At 44.3% G+C, this 18775-nt stretch overlaps 3 protein-coding genes across 5 annotated transcripts; 1 reads left to right on the top strand and 2 right to left on the bottom strand.

Annotated features, from left to right (window-relative positions):
* The first annotated feature begins 402 nt into the window (after positions 1–402).
* On the top strand, positions 403–3799 carry LOC106368268 (putative proline-rich receptor-like protein kinase PERK11). Its single transcript, XM_013808188.3, has 8 exons — positions 403–1640; positions 1907–2350; positions 2468–2554; positions 2685–2755; positions 2864–2940; positions 3034–3181; positions 3265–3426; positions 3528–3799. The coding sequence occupies exons 1-8, from the start codon at positions 734–736 to the stop codon at positions 3762–3764; spliced, it is 2133 nt and encodes a 710-aa protein (XP_013663642.2). The 5' UTR covers positions 403–733; the 3' UTR covers positions 3765–3799.
* Positions 3800–3842: 43 nt separating this feature from the next.
* LOC106380998 (transcription factor bHLH90) lies at positions 3843–6533 on the bottom strand. 2 transcript variants are annotated; one of them, XM_048782132.1, is made up of 8 exons: positions 5975–6533; positions 5459–5653; positions 5305–5374; positions 5134–5202; positions 4741–5022; positions 4444–4641; positions 4188–4367; positions 3843–4104 (listed from the first exon to the last, which is right to left on the bottom strand). In XM_048782132.1, the coding sequence occupies exons 1-8, from the start codon at positions 6079–6081 to the stop codon at positions 3997–3999; spliced, it is 1209 nt and encodes a 402-aa protein (XP_048638089.1). In that variant the 5' UTR covers positions 6082–6533; the 3' UTR covers positions 3843–3996. The 2 variants fall into 2 exon arrangements, with proteins under 2 accessions (XP_048638089.1, XP_013676325.2); XM_013820871.3 differs by having other exon boundaries at positions 5459–5650; positions 5975–6527.
* Positions 6534–6910: 377 nt separating this feature from the next.
* Positions 6911–18772, bottom strand: LOC106381015 (AMSH-like ubiquitin thioesterase 2). Of its 2 annotated transcripts, XM_048782128.1 has the most exons (8): positions 18682–18772; positions 13214–13377; positions 7734–7823; positions 7583–7645; positions 7425–7499; positions 7286–7348; positions 7164–7216; positions 6911–7088 (listed from the first exon to the last, which is right to left on the bottom strand). In XM_048782128.1, exons 2-8 carry the CDS (start codon positions 13367–13369, stop codon positions 6914–6916), a joined length of 675 nt encoding a protein of 224 aa, XP_048638085.1. In that variant the 5' UTR covers positions 13370–13377; positions 18682–18772; the 3' UTR covers positions 6911–6913. The 2 variants fall into 2 exon arrangements, with proteins under 2 accessions (XP_048638085.1, XP_048638084.1); XM_048782127.1 differs by having other exon boundaries at positions 7164–7348.
* Between the last annotated feature and the right edge of the window lie 3 nt (positions 18773–18775).

Raw genomic sequence — 18775 nt, 5'->3', positions numbered from 1 at the left:
TTCAAAACTATATCACTCATTAATACTAATTTGAAATTCAAACCTATAGTACTCAAATAATCTGAAGTTTATATGCATGGACGTTTCACTTTACCAGTTAATAAACTTCCACCATTATCAGATCAATGTTGTAACCCCATTTTGTGAACTATATGTTGCAAGAATTCACGGAAAGAGCTTAAAATAATACTTTAAGAAAGAATAATTTACGCGGCAACCCGACAATGAAGCTGGAGGGTGAATCTTCCAGATATTGGTACTTTTCTTTCCTACAATGATTTACTGTAAAAATAACAATAAAGTAAATTTTTAGCCTATTTTCTCAGTCATTTTTAGAATTCAATTCGTCGAGATTTAGGAGACTTTCTATTTTTACACCTAAAAAGAACACGACAGAGAAAAAAACCTCAAGGAAGAAAAACATCATCAACTAACAAAAACCTGAATCAATTTGATAGAAACTCTCTTCCTATCATCCTTGAGTCACAAGAAACCCTTTAGGCTTGGTTTTTTTTTTTTCATCTCTCTTTTCGCTAGTTTCCACCAATCTTGTTGTTTTCATGAGCACATTGTATCTGAAAATAAATTCTGGTATTTCTGTGGGATTTTAGCCGAATTAGATTGGATCTCAGAGTAAACAGAAGATCCTTTCTTGTTCTCTACGGAACCTCTTTAAGAGCAAATGCTAACATGTAAAAGAAAGAAAGAGAACAAGCAAAGGTGAATAAAACAAATGGACAAGGTCCAGGAACAAGCAGATTTTATCGGAAAGAAGATAGCTCCGTTTGTTACTTCACATCAACCAAACCTCCCAGGATTCACTGATCAGAAAATCCTCGGCGGTTCACAGACGACACAGCCTCCAGCGACCTCACCTCCTTCTCCACCATCCCCAAACAGTGGTGGCGGCGGCTCACAATCATCTCCTCCACCGGTAACGGTTTCTCCACCACCATCAAATCAACCTCCTATTACAACTCCGCCTCCAAAGCCTCCTTCTTCACCTCCACCCTCTATAACTCCACCTCCGTCACCTCCTCAGCCTCAAACTCCGCCTCAATCCACCCCTTCCGGAGATTCTCCTGTGGTGATTCCTTCTCCAAAGCCTCAACTTCCTCTTCCTGCTCTTCCTCCTCCAACCTTAGTTACTCAGCAACCAGAGGCCAAACCTAATGATAACGGCCAAGAACAACCCAACAACCCTACTTCTCCTCCATCTCCGCCTTTAAACCCTTTATCACCGCCGTCAGGTAGCCAAGGCTCTCCTCCATTTTCATCTCCATCTCCTCCGGTTATCTCGCTAAACCCTAATCTCCCAAGAAACCCTTCACAACCTCTGGACTCACCTCCCGCGGAAGGATCAAATCATGTGCCCTCGTCCTCTTCTGTCCCGTCTCCTCCTTCCCTCTCCGGCTCCGATGACAACTCTGGAGGTTCTAATAGACATAATGGTGGTAATGGACAACAAAACAATGAACCTAACTTCACTGAGAAGGCATTGATCGGCATTGGGGTCGCAGGTGTCTTGGTCATTATAATCATTGCTGTCATCTTCTTCTTTAGGAGGAAACAAAAGAAATCTTCTTCCCCTCGGTCTAACCAGCAGTATTTGCCACCGGCTAATGTCTCTGTTCATACAGGTAACAAGACCAAAACATGTGTAAATTTACTTTTGGTGTGGTTTTTGATTCTTGTCTTCTTTTATGTTCTAGATTCTTGTTTTTCTGTTCTGATATTTATCTGCCTCCTAGTATTGTTCTTGATCCTTAGCTCCATGTTCTTGATTCGTGAATTCTTTTTTTTTTATTCTTGAATTCTTATTCTTGTTTTTATTTGATTCTTGAATGTTGATTCATGTTTTTCATTGTGACTTTTGTTCTTGATCCTAACTTTGGTTTTGGCGCAGAGGGACTCATTCACTACAGGCAAAACCCTGGAAACGGGCCCGCCTCGGCGCAGAACTCATTACCGGATACAAACAACAGTTTAGGGAATCCAAAACCAGGTCGAGGAACCCCTGACTCTGCAGTAATAGGGACTTCAAAGATCCCTTTCACCTTTGAGGAGCTAAGCGAGATAACAGAAGGATTTTCCAAGAGATTTGTCATAGGAGAAGGTGGGTTCGGGTGCGTCTTCAAGGGTATTCTTAGCGAGGGAAAGCCAATCGCTATTAAACAGCTAAAGTCGATCAGCGCAGAAGGATATAGAGAGTTCAAAGCTGAAGTGGAGATCATAAGCAGAGTGCATCATAGGCACTTGGTGTCTCTTGTGGGTTATTGCATCTGTGAGCAACATAGGTTCCTTATATATGAGTTTGTCCCCAACAATACCCTGGACTACCATTTACATGGTACTTTGCAAAATCTCTTTGTTTAATTAGCTCTATATTTTATTGAATTAAGATCAGATTTGTGTTGGTATTTAGTTTTGTATTGCCTAAGTACAACCTTCTTTATATTGTTGTCAGGCAAAGACTTACCGGTTTTGGAATGGACTAGAAGAGTCAAAATTGCAATAGGCGCAGCCAAAGGACTTGCTTATCTACATGAAGATTGTAAGTACTCTCCATTACATTTTCCAATTTATTTTCTTCGTAGTGTGAATTCTTTTTTTTTTGGTAAAAATTTAAAAGATTAATTTGATTTAAATGTTTACCCTGATTTAACTTTGTATCAATTTAATAGGTCACCCGAAGATTATCCATAGGGACATTAAATCGTCAAACATTCTGCTGGATGATGAATTCGAAGCTCAGGCAAAGTCAATATCTCATTTAATTTTATTTTGTTGTTTTTGATAATGATGCAGTATTCGTATTACATGATTATGATTTTCGACCAAGCATTTGATTAGTTACGTACAGGTTGCAGATTTTGGACTCGCCAGACTGAACGATACTGCACAGTCCCACATATCGACACGTGTCATGGGGACATTTGGGTACAGTTTCAATTCACAACAAAAATATTATAATCATCGTGTACAAGATAAGTTTTAATGAAAGACGACGTTACGTTGCATGGATGCATGCAGGTATTTAGCGCCAGAATATGCATCAAGCGGGAAATTAACGGACAGATCAGACGTGTTTTCATTTGGAGTTGTGCTACTCGAACTCATCACCGGCCGCAAACCTGTTGACACCTCTCAACCTTTGGGTGAAGAAAGTCTCGTTGAATGGGTACTTTTCATGTCTTGATTTGATAAATTTGGATTTTAAAAATGGAAATAACGAAATATGAGGGGTTCGTTTGGCTTGGTCAGGCACGTCCGCGGCTAATCGAGGCCATTGAAAAAGGTGACATCAGCGAAGTAGTGGATCCACGGCTGGAAAAGCATTACATCGAAGAAGAAGTTTATAGGATGATCGAGACGGCAGCCTCTTGTGTTAGGCACTCAGCTTTAAAACGACCTCGTATGGTTCAGGTCAGAACTGATTATCATGTAGTCCTAATAAATATGTTATACTAGTTTTAAAAGAAAAGTGATGCAGAGAGTGACGCTCTCACTTTTACAAAAAAAAACAGGTTGTAAGAGCTCTGGACACAAGAGACAACTTGTCGGATCTGTCAAACGGAGTCAAAGTGGGTCAAAGTACGGTCTACAACTCTGGTCAATACAGTAATGAGATTCGTATGTTCAGAAGAGCGTCTGAAGATTCATCTGATCTCGGTACTAGTAACGGCTACTACACAAGCCAAGACTTCACGAGCCGTGAACTTGAGAGCCGAGGCTTCAACACAAGTCACCAAACAAACAACTAAATCAATTTAGCTGGAATGTTGTAACCTAAGCTGTGTTGTTTGGTTCTTTTGGGACGGACTCATTAGAAATTTTGTGGATGTCTTAATTTAAAGAACTCAAAATCCAACACTAAGATCGAGTTTATAGTTTCAAACATGTAAGTTAACACCAAAAAAAGCTTGTGAGAATCAGATCTCAGCTGTAACTTGTGGCTCAAGCAAACAAAACATTTGACCTTTTTTGTTTGGTTGCTTATGTACATTGTCTTAAGGACTCTACATTTGGGTTTTCTGAAGTTCTCATCATCATCTTGAGCAGCAAATCTCTCAGATTTTCAGGTGTAGTTCCGTCTTTGCTCGCCTATAAAAAAAATACAAACTTTGATCAGATGCAAACAATATCTTGCGACTTAAGTTAGGGGAAATGAGATGTAATTAAGTTACCTTGACATTGAGAACGGTCATGACTCTGAGATCGAGTCTAGTGAAATTGACGTCTATAATCTCAAGTCCACAAGAGTCTACTGCTTCTATCAACCTTTTGAATCCATCCTGTTTATTATGCTCCTGCGCAACCCGGATCAAGAAACCTCGCTCACCAGTCTCGTACACTTCAAGACTCACCTGAAAGAGAGACAAGAAATCAAAGGCGTTACATGGGATAAATAATCATGATCTTAAGCCTCAATACTCTTTATACCTCGTTGTTAACTATCTTGTTGAGTCTAGATGCAACTTTTTCAGTATGTGGATTAGCTATTGCAGATTCTTCCTCTGCAGCGATTCTTCTGCTTTCTATCTCGTTGAATCCTCTCAGCTCATCTTCAAGTTTCTGCTTCTCTACTAGAAGCTGATTGATGTAATCAACCGCATCACTAAGAGTTCCATTTTTGTTCATCTGAATAACATAAAGAAATGGATAACCAATCAAAAAGGGAGAGTGATCACAAGAAAGAGTTATATATCAAAAAACCTGAAATGAATTTTCAGGAAGAACCTTTGTAACGTTAGGGACAACGGCTCTTAAAGCATAGATTCTCTGATTAATCCTCTCTCTTCGTTTTCTCTCTGAATGAAGATTCTTAGATTTGAAGTTTTCCTTTGCCACCTTCTTATCGTCCATGGTGTTTTGCATCACGACATCCTCTTCCTTGTGCATTAACATAGATTCCTCTTCTTTAGAAATGATCCTGAATGGGAGTGTTTGCTCAGGGTATGGTTCAAAGAAGGTGTTGCAATGTGATATGATCAAATCAACCAGGCTTTCATCCACCGGTTTCTGCAACAGAACCAAAAGAAGAGAGGACACATTGTATGAATGAAGTTACCACCAAACAATGTGACTGAACCTTTATGCTAAAATGCTAACATATTCTTTTCTTTTTTTTACCATTATGAAGGAGAAAAGCTCAACTAGACCATCACGCACAGGGACAAGAACCCTTGTGCTAAATATATCCTGCCAAAAAAAAAGAAAGACACTGAGATCAGATTGTTCTTATGATCAAATCCAATAGTTTTAATAAAAGATATAAACAAGTAAAAAAAAGAGTCTTTTAACCTGTTTAGATCCAGGACCTGAATTAACCAACCATTTGGGAGATTTTGACATGACTACTTCTCCATGAATCCTGTAAAATTTGAAGGAGCTTCATGCCATTTTAAAGCTTATAAAAAATGTCTCGAGGTTTGTAAGGATGAAACATAACAAATACCCGGGATAGAGAGGCATGAAGAGAGGAAAACGAGAGAGAGCTTCACAAGCTAAGGTTCTGATGTGATGCTTGTTGTCTTCATCTCTGCAAATAGAGCTCATCTTTTGCGTCTCTTCTTCTTCCACATGTTCATGCTTAATGTTCTTATCAATATAACTACCACTGCAGCAGCATCCCACCCATTCAATAAACCTGCTGATTATAAACGGAATAATCAGAAACCACAGTAGGCCTAACCAGGAGAAGACAATTTAGACAAAGAAGACATGTAGTATAGAAATTTTAAGACAAAACACGAGCAATAAAAACTTAATAGTACTGTCAAACTTTAAAACACACAAATCACCATAGAATCTCAAAGGCAAGATGAGGCAAAAGACTAATAAAACAGAAATTAAAACACCAAGACCCATTAGTATGCATCAAAATTGAAGTTTGTTACTGAAACAAAACAAAACATGTACAGATTCAACATGAACAACAACAACGAACACCCAGAGTGCAAGAGTGAGGTACCGAGAAGGATCATCGCCGAGTTTCCAGATAACGCAAAAGTCCCACTCTCTAGAATCAACAAAAGGTCGAAGAAACTCCTTCACTCTTTCACCACCTCTCATCATCATCTCTCTAACTCAAAGAAAAACAAAGGAAAGCCAAACAAAAAGCCTGCAACTTTTGTGATCTCTTTTGTTCTTACTTACTTATAAACTGGGACAAGGAGAGAGAGAGAGGGAGGTGTTTGGCATATACACATAAGGTACTCTGTCAAAACAAATCAGAACACGAATATACGATCGTACAGGACAAAAGTATTAACCAACTTCGCTTTTTGAATTAAAACCCCAGAGAGAGAGACAAAAGAAGATGAGTTGAATCGTCGTCTGTACCAATCCATGACGTATACAACTGACATCCGTAGACAGAGAGAGAAAGAGGGTCTCTACTCTGACTGTACGGAGATACTTACCATGTGCTAAAAAAAACGGCCATAAAGGTTTTCTTCTCTGAAAGCAAACAAAAAGAAGAAAAAAGGACTACTGTATGGTTTTTTTTTGATAGCTACACTTAACAATAGAGAAAGGTTCAACTTTTTTTTTTTTTTTGTTTCTTTCACTTTGATAAACTCATCCTCTATACCCATTTACTTGCAAGCTTGATAGCTTTAATACTTTCAAAAAATGATCGGATCTTAAAAATTACAAGATGACTTTAATTGAAAGAGCAAAGATACAACCATTTATACAATAAAAAATTATTAACATTTTCTTAGCTTATTACAAGATGACTTTGTGTTCATATAACCTCAATAAAGACAGACTTTTTTGATTAAAAAAAATATACAGTTCCGGTTAAGTTTATGGTTATTTATTTGATATCTTTTTAGCTCTCACAGTGGATCAAGCTTGATCCTTTTTTTCACTGATATTGCCTGCCACTGAAGGGTTGTTGCTTACCTCAGCGCAGATCGAAAATCTCGAACCTAAGGTTGGAGTTCTTGTAGACGTTTGAGCATTGCTCATAAACCGGGTTTCCATCTTCCGGTTCTTTGTGTGGGTGGAATCCTGTCTCCGAGCAGCCTCTCAGTATCTCCATTCCTCCAGGGTCCGTTAGCTTAAATATCCCATAACTCCTGCAACAGAATCAGTATGAGAGTTCATAATTGACTCCACGGTAATGAAGTTAAGATGGATTTGGAAACACATACCTAGAGCTATCTGTTGGAGCCACGACAATTGCAAAAGCCTCTGGCACCATTACCTGAAAAGGACGTGATAGAAACTGAGAACTGAATTGTCTCAAACCCATAAAGAAACAACACATAACAACCTGATACGAGTAATGGGTATGCAGATCGACTGATGACATGAAACAGCCCTGAGAAGGGTGAGTCTGTAAAGCACGCATACACTCATTATAGCAAAGCCAAGACAAATCAAAACATTGAGGAGGGAGCAGAGATAAGTACATGAATCCACCCAACAGGATAAAGCTCTCTTTCGTTTTGTATAGAAAACACATCCACTTCATTCATGGCTTGACACTGCCCATTTTTATTAGTACTATAAGTTAAGCAACCATCGTCACGTCTAACACCACCACGAAATGATCGAGAAAGATACTCACAGAGTTCGCAGTTGATTCTTGCTTAGGTATTATCAGAGTGGTCACATAAAAAACTCCTCTTTCCTTAAATCATTTAATCATGCAATTAAAATAAGACTTTAATAAACTTATCAAAAACATCATATCATCAAGATTGAGAGACTAATCTTACGAGGAAGGCAGCGAGAGTTCCACAAGTCTCGAGGTCCTTCTCAGTGTTCTCTCTCGCTAGCTCAGTGAAATCCTCCATCAACCTCTCTGACTAAACCCACAACAATCCCATTATATGATAGGTCCCTTGCCCAAGGTTATCAATGTTGATCGTAAGTAACAAGAACACAAGTAGTTTTGGGTAGATAAGTCTACCTCTTTTTGTCTTTTTCATTTCTTTAAATAGGAAAGTACATGAAGCAAATAACAAAAGGTGGAGTCATTGACTCCTACAATGCAGGAACATGGGAAAGGTGGAGAACGTTTACGGAAGAATCGTTCTACTTATTAATAACTGAAATAACAAAAGAAAAGGAATATCTTTAGGATTTAAAGATACTTGCTGTTTGGTTTACGTGGCCTTGTTGACTTTCTTGGCGCCACTTCAACGTCATCTTCGTCTTCCTCTTGTATCCTATCAACACTCCCATCCTCGGAAAGAACCTTGTCCTCAAGGTTCATGCGAAACGTAGGAAAGCTGGTAGTGATTTGTTGCGTGTCCTCCCAAGTTGCTTCAGAAGCAGGTAAGTCAACCCACTGGACCAATATCTCCGAGAGCTGTTGTCCCGATTTTAGGACCGTGCGTTGTTGAAGAACCCTGGAAGGAGTGAGGCGCAAGGTACCTGATTCCTTCAAAGGTGGTAACTGAACTGAAACGGGTTCCTCGTCTCCCACGCGCTTCTTCAAAACTGAAACATGGAAGACTGGATGGATTCGTGCAGTTGCAGGAAGAGCAAGACGGTAGGCGACCTGTCCTATGCGAGCCGCAATTTTGAAAGGGCCAAAGTAGCGGTGTGAAAGTTTCTGTGAAGAACGGCGGAGAACTGTTTTCTGGCGGTATGGTTGGAGTCGTAAGAAGACCCAGTCACCTATCTCGAACTCGACATCGCGGCGGTGTGTGTCGGCGAGCTGTTTCATTCTATTGTTGGAACCCGCCAAGTGTTGTTTTAACTCGTCCAGCAACTCGTCTCTTCTCTGCAGTTGTTCATCAATCTCACCGACAAGGGTAGAACCAATTTCATACCGTGGAATAGCTGGAGGGGGTCGACCGTAGAGAGCCTGGAAAGGGGTTGTGCCGGTGCTTGAGTGGAAGGTTGTGTTGTACCAGTATTCGGCCCAAGGAAGGAATGAGCTCCAGTGTGTTGGGCGTTGCTTGACAAAGCAGCGAAGATACTGTTCAATGCACCGGTTCACCACCTCTGTCTGTCCGTCTGTTTGAGGATGGTATGCGGTGGACATCTGAAGTTTTGTACCGGAGAGTCTCCATAGTTCCTTCCAGAAGTGGCTGAGGAAAACTGGGTCGCGGTCGCTCAGTATTGTGCGAGGTAGACCGTGAAGTTTGACGATATGAGCGACAAACTGTGAAGCAACAACTGAAGCAGTGTATGGGTGAGATAATGGTATGAGATGAGCGGACTTACTGAGCCTGTCTACGACTACCATGATTGTCGTGAATGATCCAGAACGAGGCAATCCGTCGACAAAGTCCATTGATATGTCTTCCCAAAGCTGGTCAGGAACTGGAAGTGGTTGAAGAAGTCCAGCCGGTGACATTGTTTGTGACTTCGCACGTTGACATGTATCGCAGTGAGAAATGTACTCCACTACCGTTTTGTGCATGGAAGGCCAATAGAAGTGATGAGAGAGCCGTTTGAACGTTCGCAAAACGCCGGAGTGACCACCCAACGTCGTATCGTGGTGCTCATATAGGAGTTGCTTGATAAGGGGAGAGCCTGGTGGGATGACAACCCTATTATTATAGCAGATAATGCCATCTTTCCAAGAGTAGGGATGACCTGGTTTCTCCTTAGCAGTGGCTCCTACACGGAGGAGGTATGGATCGGATGATGTGAGAGCGCGGAGGTTAGCCCAAATGGAGGTTTGTGGGACGGAGAGTGCGTTGAGGAGAGGGCTATCGGGGACTCGAGATAAGGCGTCTGCTGCTGAGTTTGTTTTGCCGGGCTTGTAAACAATGTCGTAATCATACCCAACGAGCTTAGACATCCATTTCTGTTGTTCTGGTGTTAGTATCCTCTGTTCCAACATATAGCGTAAGCTCCGCTGGTCAGTCTGGATTGTGAATTTGCGTCCCAGTAGGTAAGGTCTCCATGTGCGTATTGCGACGATGATCGCTAACATTTCTCGTGCATAAGTTGACCATGCTTTCTTCGTGACACCCAGTGATCGACTCATAAATGCAATGGGTTGCCCATGTTGAGAGAGAACGGCCCCAATGCCGTCGCCGGAGGCGTCAGTTTCAATCACAAAGGGTTGAGAGAAGTCTGGGAGAGCCAGCGTTGGGGTAGATGTCATTGCCTCCTTTAGGTTAGTGAAGGCTTTCTCTGCGTCAGAGCCCCATGTGAACTTACCCTTGCGGAGGAGGTTGGTAAGTGGACGAGCGATCAGGCCGTAATCCCGTACGAATTTGCGGTAGTAACCAGTAAGGCCAAGAAAGCCTCTGAGCTCCGTAACAGAAGTGGGAACCGGCCAATCTGTCATCGCCTGTACTTTAGATTGATCTACTGTGACGCCGGTGTTGGAGATAATGTGGCCAAGGTACTCAAGCTCTCTCTTCCCAAATTCGCACTTTTTAAACTTCACTGAAAGCTTGTGGTGTTGAATTAGGGTCAGGACTTCTCGAACGTGGTGTAAGTGTGACTCCCACGTTGGACTGTAGATGAGAATGTCGTCAAAAAAAACGAGCACAAATTTGCGCATATAGGGCCTGAAGATGTCGTTCATGAGTGACTGGAATGTGGATGGAGCGTTGCAGAGTCCGAAGGGCATGACCATATACTCGAAATGACCGTGATGAGTACGGAAGGCAGTCTTGTGAATGTCAGGAGAGCTCATTCGAACCTGATGAAAACCGGCTGTGAGATCGAGTTTGGTGAAGTAAGCTGAACCGTGGAGCTCGTCGAGCATATCCTCCACTGTAGGGATCGGAAATCGATCCTTGATGGTTGCGGAATTGAGTGCTCTGTAATCAGTACAGAATCGCCAGGAACCGTCCTTCTTCTTGACTAGGAGAACAGGAGAAGAAAACGGGCTCGAACTTGTACGTATTATGCCGGCCTCGAGCATGTCGGCAACCTGTCGCTCGATTTCGTCTTTCTGAAAGTAGGCGTATCGGTAAGGACGTACGTTGATGGGATCAGTCCCGTCTTTGAGCGTAATGGCGTGCTCGATGTCTCGCGGTGGAGGTAGACCCTCGGGAGGTTTGAAAATTCCGGTGAATTCATCGAGAATCGAGCGTAAGTCGTCGTTGAGTTCCTTAAGGTCAGGTGCTATCTCCGTCGGACAAAGCGCAAAGAGAAGATGACCTTGGCGGGCCTCCTTCTCTATTTCCTCTCTGGATGTGGGCCTAATTTTGTCTTGTTGAAGCCCGGTAAGAAGATGGGTTTGTCCTCCCCAATCAAGCTGGATGGTTTGGGCTTTCCAATCTGTGAGTATAGGCCCAAGGCTTTGGAGCCATTGAATTCCCATCACCAAATCCAGGCCCACTAAGGGAAGGGCGTAAAGTGTAATACGGAAATGAGCGCTTCCGATCTGGATCCCGACATCGTCGAACCTCCTACTGCAGCGAAGTGGCGTTCCGTTGGCCACACGGACAGTGAATGGTTTGATAGGCGTCGCCTGCAGCCTTAAGTCTGATGCGACTTTCTCGCTGATGAAGTTGTGTGTGGAGCCGCTATCCACGAGAGCATGCAGATGGCGGTGGTGAATGATAGCCAAGAGGCGCATTGTTGTCGGAGGATCCCAGCCGGTGAGGGCATGGAGAGTGATTTCCGGTGTGGAGTCATCCTCATCTGTGTCTGCGTCGTCAGCATCGGGTTCGGTATCATCACTACCCTCCATGATGAAGATTTGTGGGTTTGCGCACTTATGGCCCGGGGAATACTTCTCATCACAGCTGAAACAGAGGCCCAAACTTCGCTTTCGTCTCATCTCTTCCCAGCTGAGTTTGCGAGGTGTTTGTGCGGGACGCGGTGTAGCTGGTGTCGACGTGTTTGTTTTGGGAGTCGAGGTAGAGAATGAGTTATTTCTGGGTGTAAAGCGTTTCTGCTTCTGCAATTGATCATCTTTCATGCGAGCCAAGTTCATGACTTCTTGCAGAGTCTTTGGTTGGAACATACGGACATCATCGGCAATGGTGTGGTGAAGGCCTCCGAGGAATGTCCCGACAAGCGCTTCCTCTGACCAGTTTGAGACCTTGTTGCGTAGTCGTTCAAAGGCCCGTTGGTATTCTCGGAATGTTCCTGTCTGTCGGATCTTAGAGAGCTCTTCATGAAAGTTGGTGATACGCGTCGGACCAAACCGTGTCCACAATTCTCCCTCAAATGTCTCCCAAGATATAAGCGTCTGATCTACACCAAGTGCTCGTACAGTCGCCTGCCACCATTCGTTTGCTTCTTCCGTGAGGTGATAGGAGGCGAAACTGACGCGCTGGTTGCCGGTGATCTCATGGTAGGCAAAGTATTGGATGGCTTTGGTGAGCCATTCGGTTGGATCTCCCTCGCTGAAACGTGGGAGTTCGAGCTTAACATGTCGTCGGTTGTGATGAGCTCCTGCAAAAGGGTTGACATCGTCGGTGCGGTTAGTGGGTGTTGGTGTCGCCTCGGGTCGCGGTGGAATTTGTGATGTGCTGGATCCGGTCTCGCGATTGCCGAGGAGGAGCCCTCGCATTTCTTTGAGTGAATCTGCCATTGTACGATGGAGGGAATCTTCCAAGCCTCGAATTCTGTCGTTAACGCCGGTGGTGAGTTTGAGGAGTTCGTCTTGAACCATTCCCATACTTGTTTCGAGATCGTCAAGACGTTCTCTGTTGTTAGCCATGGTCTCGTTCCTTAGATTTTGAGACACAAGGCGGGTTTTTTGTGAATTTTTGGTAGTACGGGGCGGAATGATGTTTTTGGGTGGTGGTTGGTCGAGAAAAAAAAAAAAAAAAAAAAAAAAATTTGCAGGGTCTTGTTTGAACGTTGATTCAGGTGAATGCCGTTAACAAGATGAGAAAACTGTAGCTCTGATACCACTGATAGGTCCCTTGCCCAAGGTTATCAATGTTGATCGTAAGTAACAAGAACACAAGTAGTTTTGGGTAGATAAGTCTACCTCTTTTTGTCTTTTTCATTTCTTTAAATAGGAAAGTACATGAAGCAAATAACAAAAGGTGGAGTCATTGACTCCTACAATGCAGGAACATGGGAAAGGTGGAGAACGTTTACGGAAGAATCGTTCTACTTATTAATAACTGAAATAACAAAAGAAAAGGAATATCTTTAGGATTTAAAGATACTTGCTGTTTGGTTTACGTGGCCTTGTTGACTTTCTTGGCGCCACTTCAACGTCATCTTCGTCTTCCTCTTGTATCCTATCATTATATCACATAAAAATCGTTCCTTTTCGTCAAAAAAAAAAAAGAAGAAGAAGAGAAAGTCTTACTATATGAACATCTCTTAGTATCTTGGATGGTTCAGACGATTCTCCGTGAACCTCATCCGGACCAGAGAACAGAACCCGAGAAACGTGAGTTGATTTACTACATGTCCCGCTCTCTACGAAAGAGAGCGAGGGAGATGGAAACGACAGCGTTACCATCGAAGCATCTGTTGATAGGATACAAGAGGAAGACGAAGATGACGTTGAAGTGGCGCCAAGAAAGTCAACAAGGCCACGTAAACCAAACAGCAAGTATCTTTAAATCCTAAAGATATTCCTTTTCTTTTGTTATTTCAGTTATTAATAAGTAGAACGATTCTTCCGTAAACGTTCTCCACCTTTCCCATGTTCCTGCATTGTAGGAGTCAATGACTCCACCTTTTGTTATTTGCTTCATGTACTTTCCTATTTAAAGAAATGAAAAAGACAAAAAGAGGTAGACTTATCTACCCAAAACTACTTGTGTTCTTGTTACTTACGATCAACATTGATAACCTTGGGCAAGGGACCTATCAGTGGTATCAGAGCTACAGTTTTCTCATCTTGTTAACGGCATTCACCTGAATCAACGTTCAAACAAGACCCTGCAAATTTTTTTTTTTTTTTTTTTTTTTTCTCGACCAACCACCACCCAAAAACATCATTCCGCCCCGTACTACCAAAAATTCACAAAAAACCCGCCTTGTGTCTCAAAATCTAAGGAACGAGACCATGGCTAACAACAGAGAACGTCTTGACGATCTCGAAACAAGTATGGGAATGGTTCAAGACGAACTCCTCAAACTCACCACCGGCGTTAACGACAGAATTCGAGGCTTGGAAGATTCCCTCCATCGTACAATGGCAGATTCACTCAAAGAAATGCGAGGGCTCCTCCTCGGCAATCGCGAGACCGGATCCAGCACATCACAAATTCCACCGCGACCCGAGGTGACACCAACACCCACTAACCGCACCGACGATGTCAACCCTTTTGCAGGAGCTCATCACAACCGACGACATGTTAAGCTCGAACTCCCACGTTTCAGCGAGGGAGATCCAACCGAATGGCTCACCAAAGCCATCCAATACTTTGCCTACCATGAGATCACCGGCAACCAGCGCGTCAGTTTCGCCTCCTATCACCTCACGGAAGAAGCAAACGAATGGTGGCAGGCGACTGTACGAGCACTTGGTGTAGATCAGACGCTTATATCTTGGGAGACATTTGAGGGAGAATTGTGGACACGGTTTGGTCCGACGCGTATCACCAACTTTCATGAAGAGCTCTCTAAGATCCGACAGACAGGAACATTCCGAGAATACCAACGGGCCTTTGAACGACTACGCAACAAGGTCTCAAACTGGTCAGAGGAAGCGCTTGTCGGGACATTCCTCGGAGGCCTTCACCACACCATTGCCGATGATGTCCGTATGTTCCAACCAAAGACTCTGCAAGAAGTCATGAACTTGGCTCGCATGAAAGATGATCAATTGCAGAAGCAGAAACGCTTTACACCCAGAAATAACTCATTCTCTACCTCGACTCCCAAAAAAAACACGTCGACACCAGCTACACCGCGTCCCGCACAAACACCTCGCAAACTCAGCTGGGAAGAGATGAGACGAAAGCGAAGTTTGGGCCTCTGTTTCAGCTGTGATGAGAAGTATTCCCCGGGCCATAAGTGCGCAAACCCACAAATCTTCATCATGGAGGGTAGTGATGATACCGAACCCGATGCTGACGACGCAGACACAGATGAGGATGACTCCACACCGGAAATCACTCTCCATGCCCTCACCGGCTGGGATCCTCCGACAACAATGCGCCTCTTGGCTATCATTCACCACCGCCATCTGCATGCTCTCGTGGATAGCGGCTCCACACACAACTTCATCAGCGAGAAAGTCGCATCAGACTTAAGGCTGCAGGCGACGCCTATCAAACCATTCACTGTCCGTGTGGCCAACGGAACGCCACTTCGCTGCAGTAGGAGGTTCGACGATGTCGGGATCCAGATCGGAAGCGCTCATTTCCGTATTACACTTTACGCCCTTCCCTTAGTGGGCCTGGATTTGGTGATGGGAATTCAATGGCTCCAAAGCCTTGGGCCTATACTCACAGATTGGAAAGCCCAAACCATCCAGCTTGATTGGGGAGGACAAACCCATCTTCTTACCGGGCTTCAACAAGACAAAATTAGGCCCACATCCAGAGAGGAAATAGAGAAGGAGGCCCGCCAAGGTCATCTTCTCTTTGCGCTTTGTCCGACGGAGATAGCACCTGACCTTAAGGAACTCAACGACGACTTACGCTCGATTCTCGATGAATTCACCGGAATTTTCAAACCTCCCGAGGGTCTACCTCCACCGCGAGACATCGAGCACGCCATTACGCTCAAAGACGGGACTGATCCCATCAACGTACGTCCTTACCGATACGCCTACTTTCAGAAAGACGAAATCGAGCGACAGGTTGCCGACATGCTCGAGGCCGGCATAATACGTACAAGTTCGAGCCCGTTTTCTTCTCCTGTTCTCCTAGTCAAGAAGAAGGACGGTTCCTGGCGATTCTGTACTGATTACAGAGCACTCAATTCCGCAACCATCAAGGATCGATTTCCGATCCCTACAGTGGAGGATATGCTCGACGAGCTCCACGGTTCAGCTTACTTCACCAAACTCGATCTCACAGCCGGTTTTCATCAGGTTCGAATGAGCTCTCCTGACATTCACAAGACTGCCTTCCGTACTCATCACGGTCATTTCGAGTATATGGTCATGCCCTTCGGACTCTGCAACGCTCCATCCACATTCCAGTCACTCATGAACGACATCTTCAGGCCCTATATGCGCAAATTTGTGCTCGTTTTTTTTGACGACATTCTCATCTACAGTCCAACGTGGGAGTCACACTTACACCACGTTCGAGAAGTCCTGACCCTAATTCAACACCACAAGCTTTCAGTGAAGTTTAAAAAGTGCGAATTTGGGAAGAGAGAGCTTGAGTACCTTGGCCACATTATCTCCAACACCGGCGTCACAGTAGATCAATCTAAAGTACAGGCGATGACAGATTGGCCGGTTCCCACTTCTGTTACGGAGCTCAGAGGCTTTCTTGGCCTTACTGGTTACTACCGCAAATTCGTACGGGATTACGGCCTGATCGCTCGTCCACTTACCAACCTCCTCCGCAAGGGTAAGTTCACATGGGGCTCTGACGCAGAGAAAGCCTTCACTAACCTAAAGGAGGCAATGACATCTACCCCAACGCTGGCTCTCCCAGACTTCTCTCAACCCTTTGTGATTGAAACTGACGCCTCCGGCGACGGCATTGGGGCCGTTCTCTCTCAACATGGGCAACCCATTGCATTTATGAGTCGATCACTGGGTGTCACGAAGAAAGCATGGTCAACTTATGCACGAGAAATGTTAGCGATCATCGTCGCAATACGCACATGGAGACCTTACCTACTGGGACGCAAATTCACAATCCAGACTGACCAGCGGAGCTTACGCTATATGTTGGAACAGAGGATACTAACACCAGAACAACAGAAATGGATGTCTAAGCTCGTTGGGTATGATTACGACATTGTTTACAAGCCCGGCAAAACAAACTCAGCAGCAGACGCCTTATCTCGAGTCCCCGATAGCCCTCTCCTCAACGCACTCTCCGTCCCACAAACCTCCATTTGGGCTAACCTCCGCGCTCTCACATCATCCGATCCATACCTCCTCCGTGTAGGAGCCACTGCTAAGGAGAAACCAGGTCATCCCTACTCTTGGAAAGATGGCATTATCTGCTATAATAATAGGGTTGTCATCCCACCAGGCTCTCCCCTTATCAAGCAACTCCTATATGAGCACCACGATACGACGTTGGGTGGTCACTCCGGCGTTTTGCGAACGTTCAAACGGCTCTCTCATCACTTCTATTGGCCTTCCATGCACAAAACGGTAGTGGAGTACATTTCTCACTGCGATACATGTCAACGTGCGAAGTCACAAACAATGTCACCGGCTGGACTTCTTCAACCACTTCCAGTTCCTGACCAGCTTTGGGAAGACATATCAATGGACTTTGTCGACGGATTGCCTCGTTCTGGATCATTCACGACAATCATGGTAGTCGTAGACAGGCTCAGTAAGTCCGCTCATCTCATACCATTATCTCACCCATACACTGCTTCAGTTGTTGCTTCACAGTTTGTCGCTCATATCGTCAAACTTCACGGTCTACCTCGCACAATACTGAGCGACCGCGACCCAGTTTTCCTCAGCCACTTCTGGAAGGAACTATGGAGACTCTCCGGTACAAAACTTCAGATGTCCACCGCATACCATCCTCAAACAGACGGACAGACAGAGGTGGTGAACCGGTGCATTGAACAGTATCTTCGCTGCTTTGTCAAGCAACGCCCAACACACTGGAGCTCATTCCTTCCTTGGGCCGAATACTGGTACAACACAACCTTCCACTCAAGCACCGGCACAACCCCTTTCCAGGCTCTCTACGGTCGACCCCCTCCAGCTATTCCACGGTATGAAATTGGTTCTACCCTTGTCGGTGAGATTGATGAACAACTGCAGAGAAGAGACGAGTTGCTGGACGAGTTAAAACAACACTTGGCGGGTTCCAACAATAGAATGAAACAGCTCGCCGACACACACCGCCGCGATGTCGAGTTCGAGATAGGTGACTGGGTCTTCTTACGACTCCAACCATACCGCCAGAAAACAGTTCTCCGCCGTTCTTCACAGAAACTTTCACACCGCTACTTTGGCCCTTTCAAAATTGCGGCTCGCATAGGACAGGTCGCCTACCGTCTTGCTCTTCCTGCAACTGCACGAATCCATCCAGTCTTCCATGTTTCACTTTTGAAGAAGCGCGTGGGAGACGAGGAACCCGTTTCAGTTCAGTTACCACCTTTGAAGGAATCAGGTACCTTGCGCCTCACTCCTTCCAGGGTTCTTCAACAACGCACGGTCCTAAAATCGGGACAACAGCTCTCGGAGATATTGGTCCAGTGGGTTGACTTACCTGCTTCTGAAGCAACTTGGGAGGACACGCAACAAATCACTACCAGCTTTCCTACGTTTCGCATGAACCTTGAGGACAAGGTTCTTTCCGAGGATGGGAGTGTTGATAGGATACAAGAGGAAGACGAAGATGACGTTGAAGTGGCGCCAAGAAAGTCAACAAGGCCACGTAAACCAAACAGCAAGTATCTTTAAATCCTAAAGATATTCCTTTTCTTTTGTTATTTCAGTTATTAATAAGTAGAACGATTCTTCCGTAAACGTTCTCCACCTTTCCCATGTTCCTGCATTGTAGGAGTCAATGACTCCACCTTTTGTTATTTGCTTCATGTACTTTCCTATTTAAAGAAATGAAAAAGACAAAAAGAGGTAGACTTATCTACCCAAAACTACTTGTGTTCTTGTTACTTACGATCAACATTGATAACCTTGGGCAAGGGACCTATCATCTGTGCTCTACTGGATGATGAGCTTGCTTTTAGTGAGTGGAAGATGATCAAACAAACCGTCGCATACCGGTTTTAATGAACCGGTTCGGATTAA

The sequence above is a fragment of the Brassica napus genome, chromosome A6, assembly GCF_020379485.1.
Source record: "Brassica napus cultivar Da-Ae chromosome A6, Da-Ae, whole genome shotgun sequence".
Lineage (NCBI taxonomy): Eukaryota > Viridiplantae > Streptophyta > Magnoliopsida > Brassicales > Brassicaceae > Brassica > Brassica napus.
This window is presented reverse-complemented; position numbering and strand designations above follow the sequence as displayed.

Coding starts and splice junctions, on each gene's coding strand:
- LOC106380998 (XM_048782132.1), bottom strand. CDS start 6,081: ATGATGATGAGAGGTGGTGAAAGAGTGAAGGAGTTTCTTCGACCTTTT. Junction 4,642..4,740: donor TTGTCCCTAACGTTACAAAG/GTTCTTCCTGAA, acceptor TATGTTATTCAG/ATGAACAAAAATGGAACTCT. Junction 4,105..4,187: donor TGACCGTTCTCAATGTCAAG/GTAACTTAATTA, acceptor TTTTTTTTATAG/GCGAGCAAAGACGGAACTAC.
- LOC106381015 (XM_048782127.1), bottom strand. CDS start 13,369: ATGGTAACGCTGTCGTTTCCATCTCCCTCGCTCTCTTTCGTAGAGAGC. Junction 7,824..13,213: donor TACTAAGAGATGTTCATATA/GTAAGACTTTCT, acceptor TTGTGGGTTTAG/TCAGAGAGGTTGATGGAGGA. Junction 7,500..7,582: donor AAGAATCAACTGCGAACTCT/GTGAGTATCTTT, acceptor AAAAATGGGCAG/TGTCAAGCCATGAATGAAGT.
- LOC106368268 (XM_013808188.3), top strand. CDS start 734: ATGGACAAGGTCCAGGAACAAGCAGATTTTATCGGAAAGAAGATAGCT. Junction 2,941..3,033: donor CGTGTCATGGGGACATTTGG/GTACAGTTTCAA, acceptor GGATGCATGCAG/GTATTTAGCGCCAGAATATG. Junction 3,427..3,527: donor AACGACCTCGTATGGTTCAG/GTCAGAACTGAT, acceptor AAAAAAAAACAG/GTTGTAAGAGCTCTGGACAC.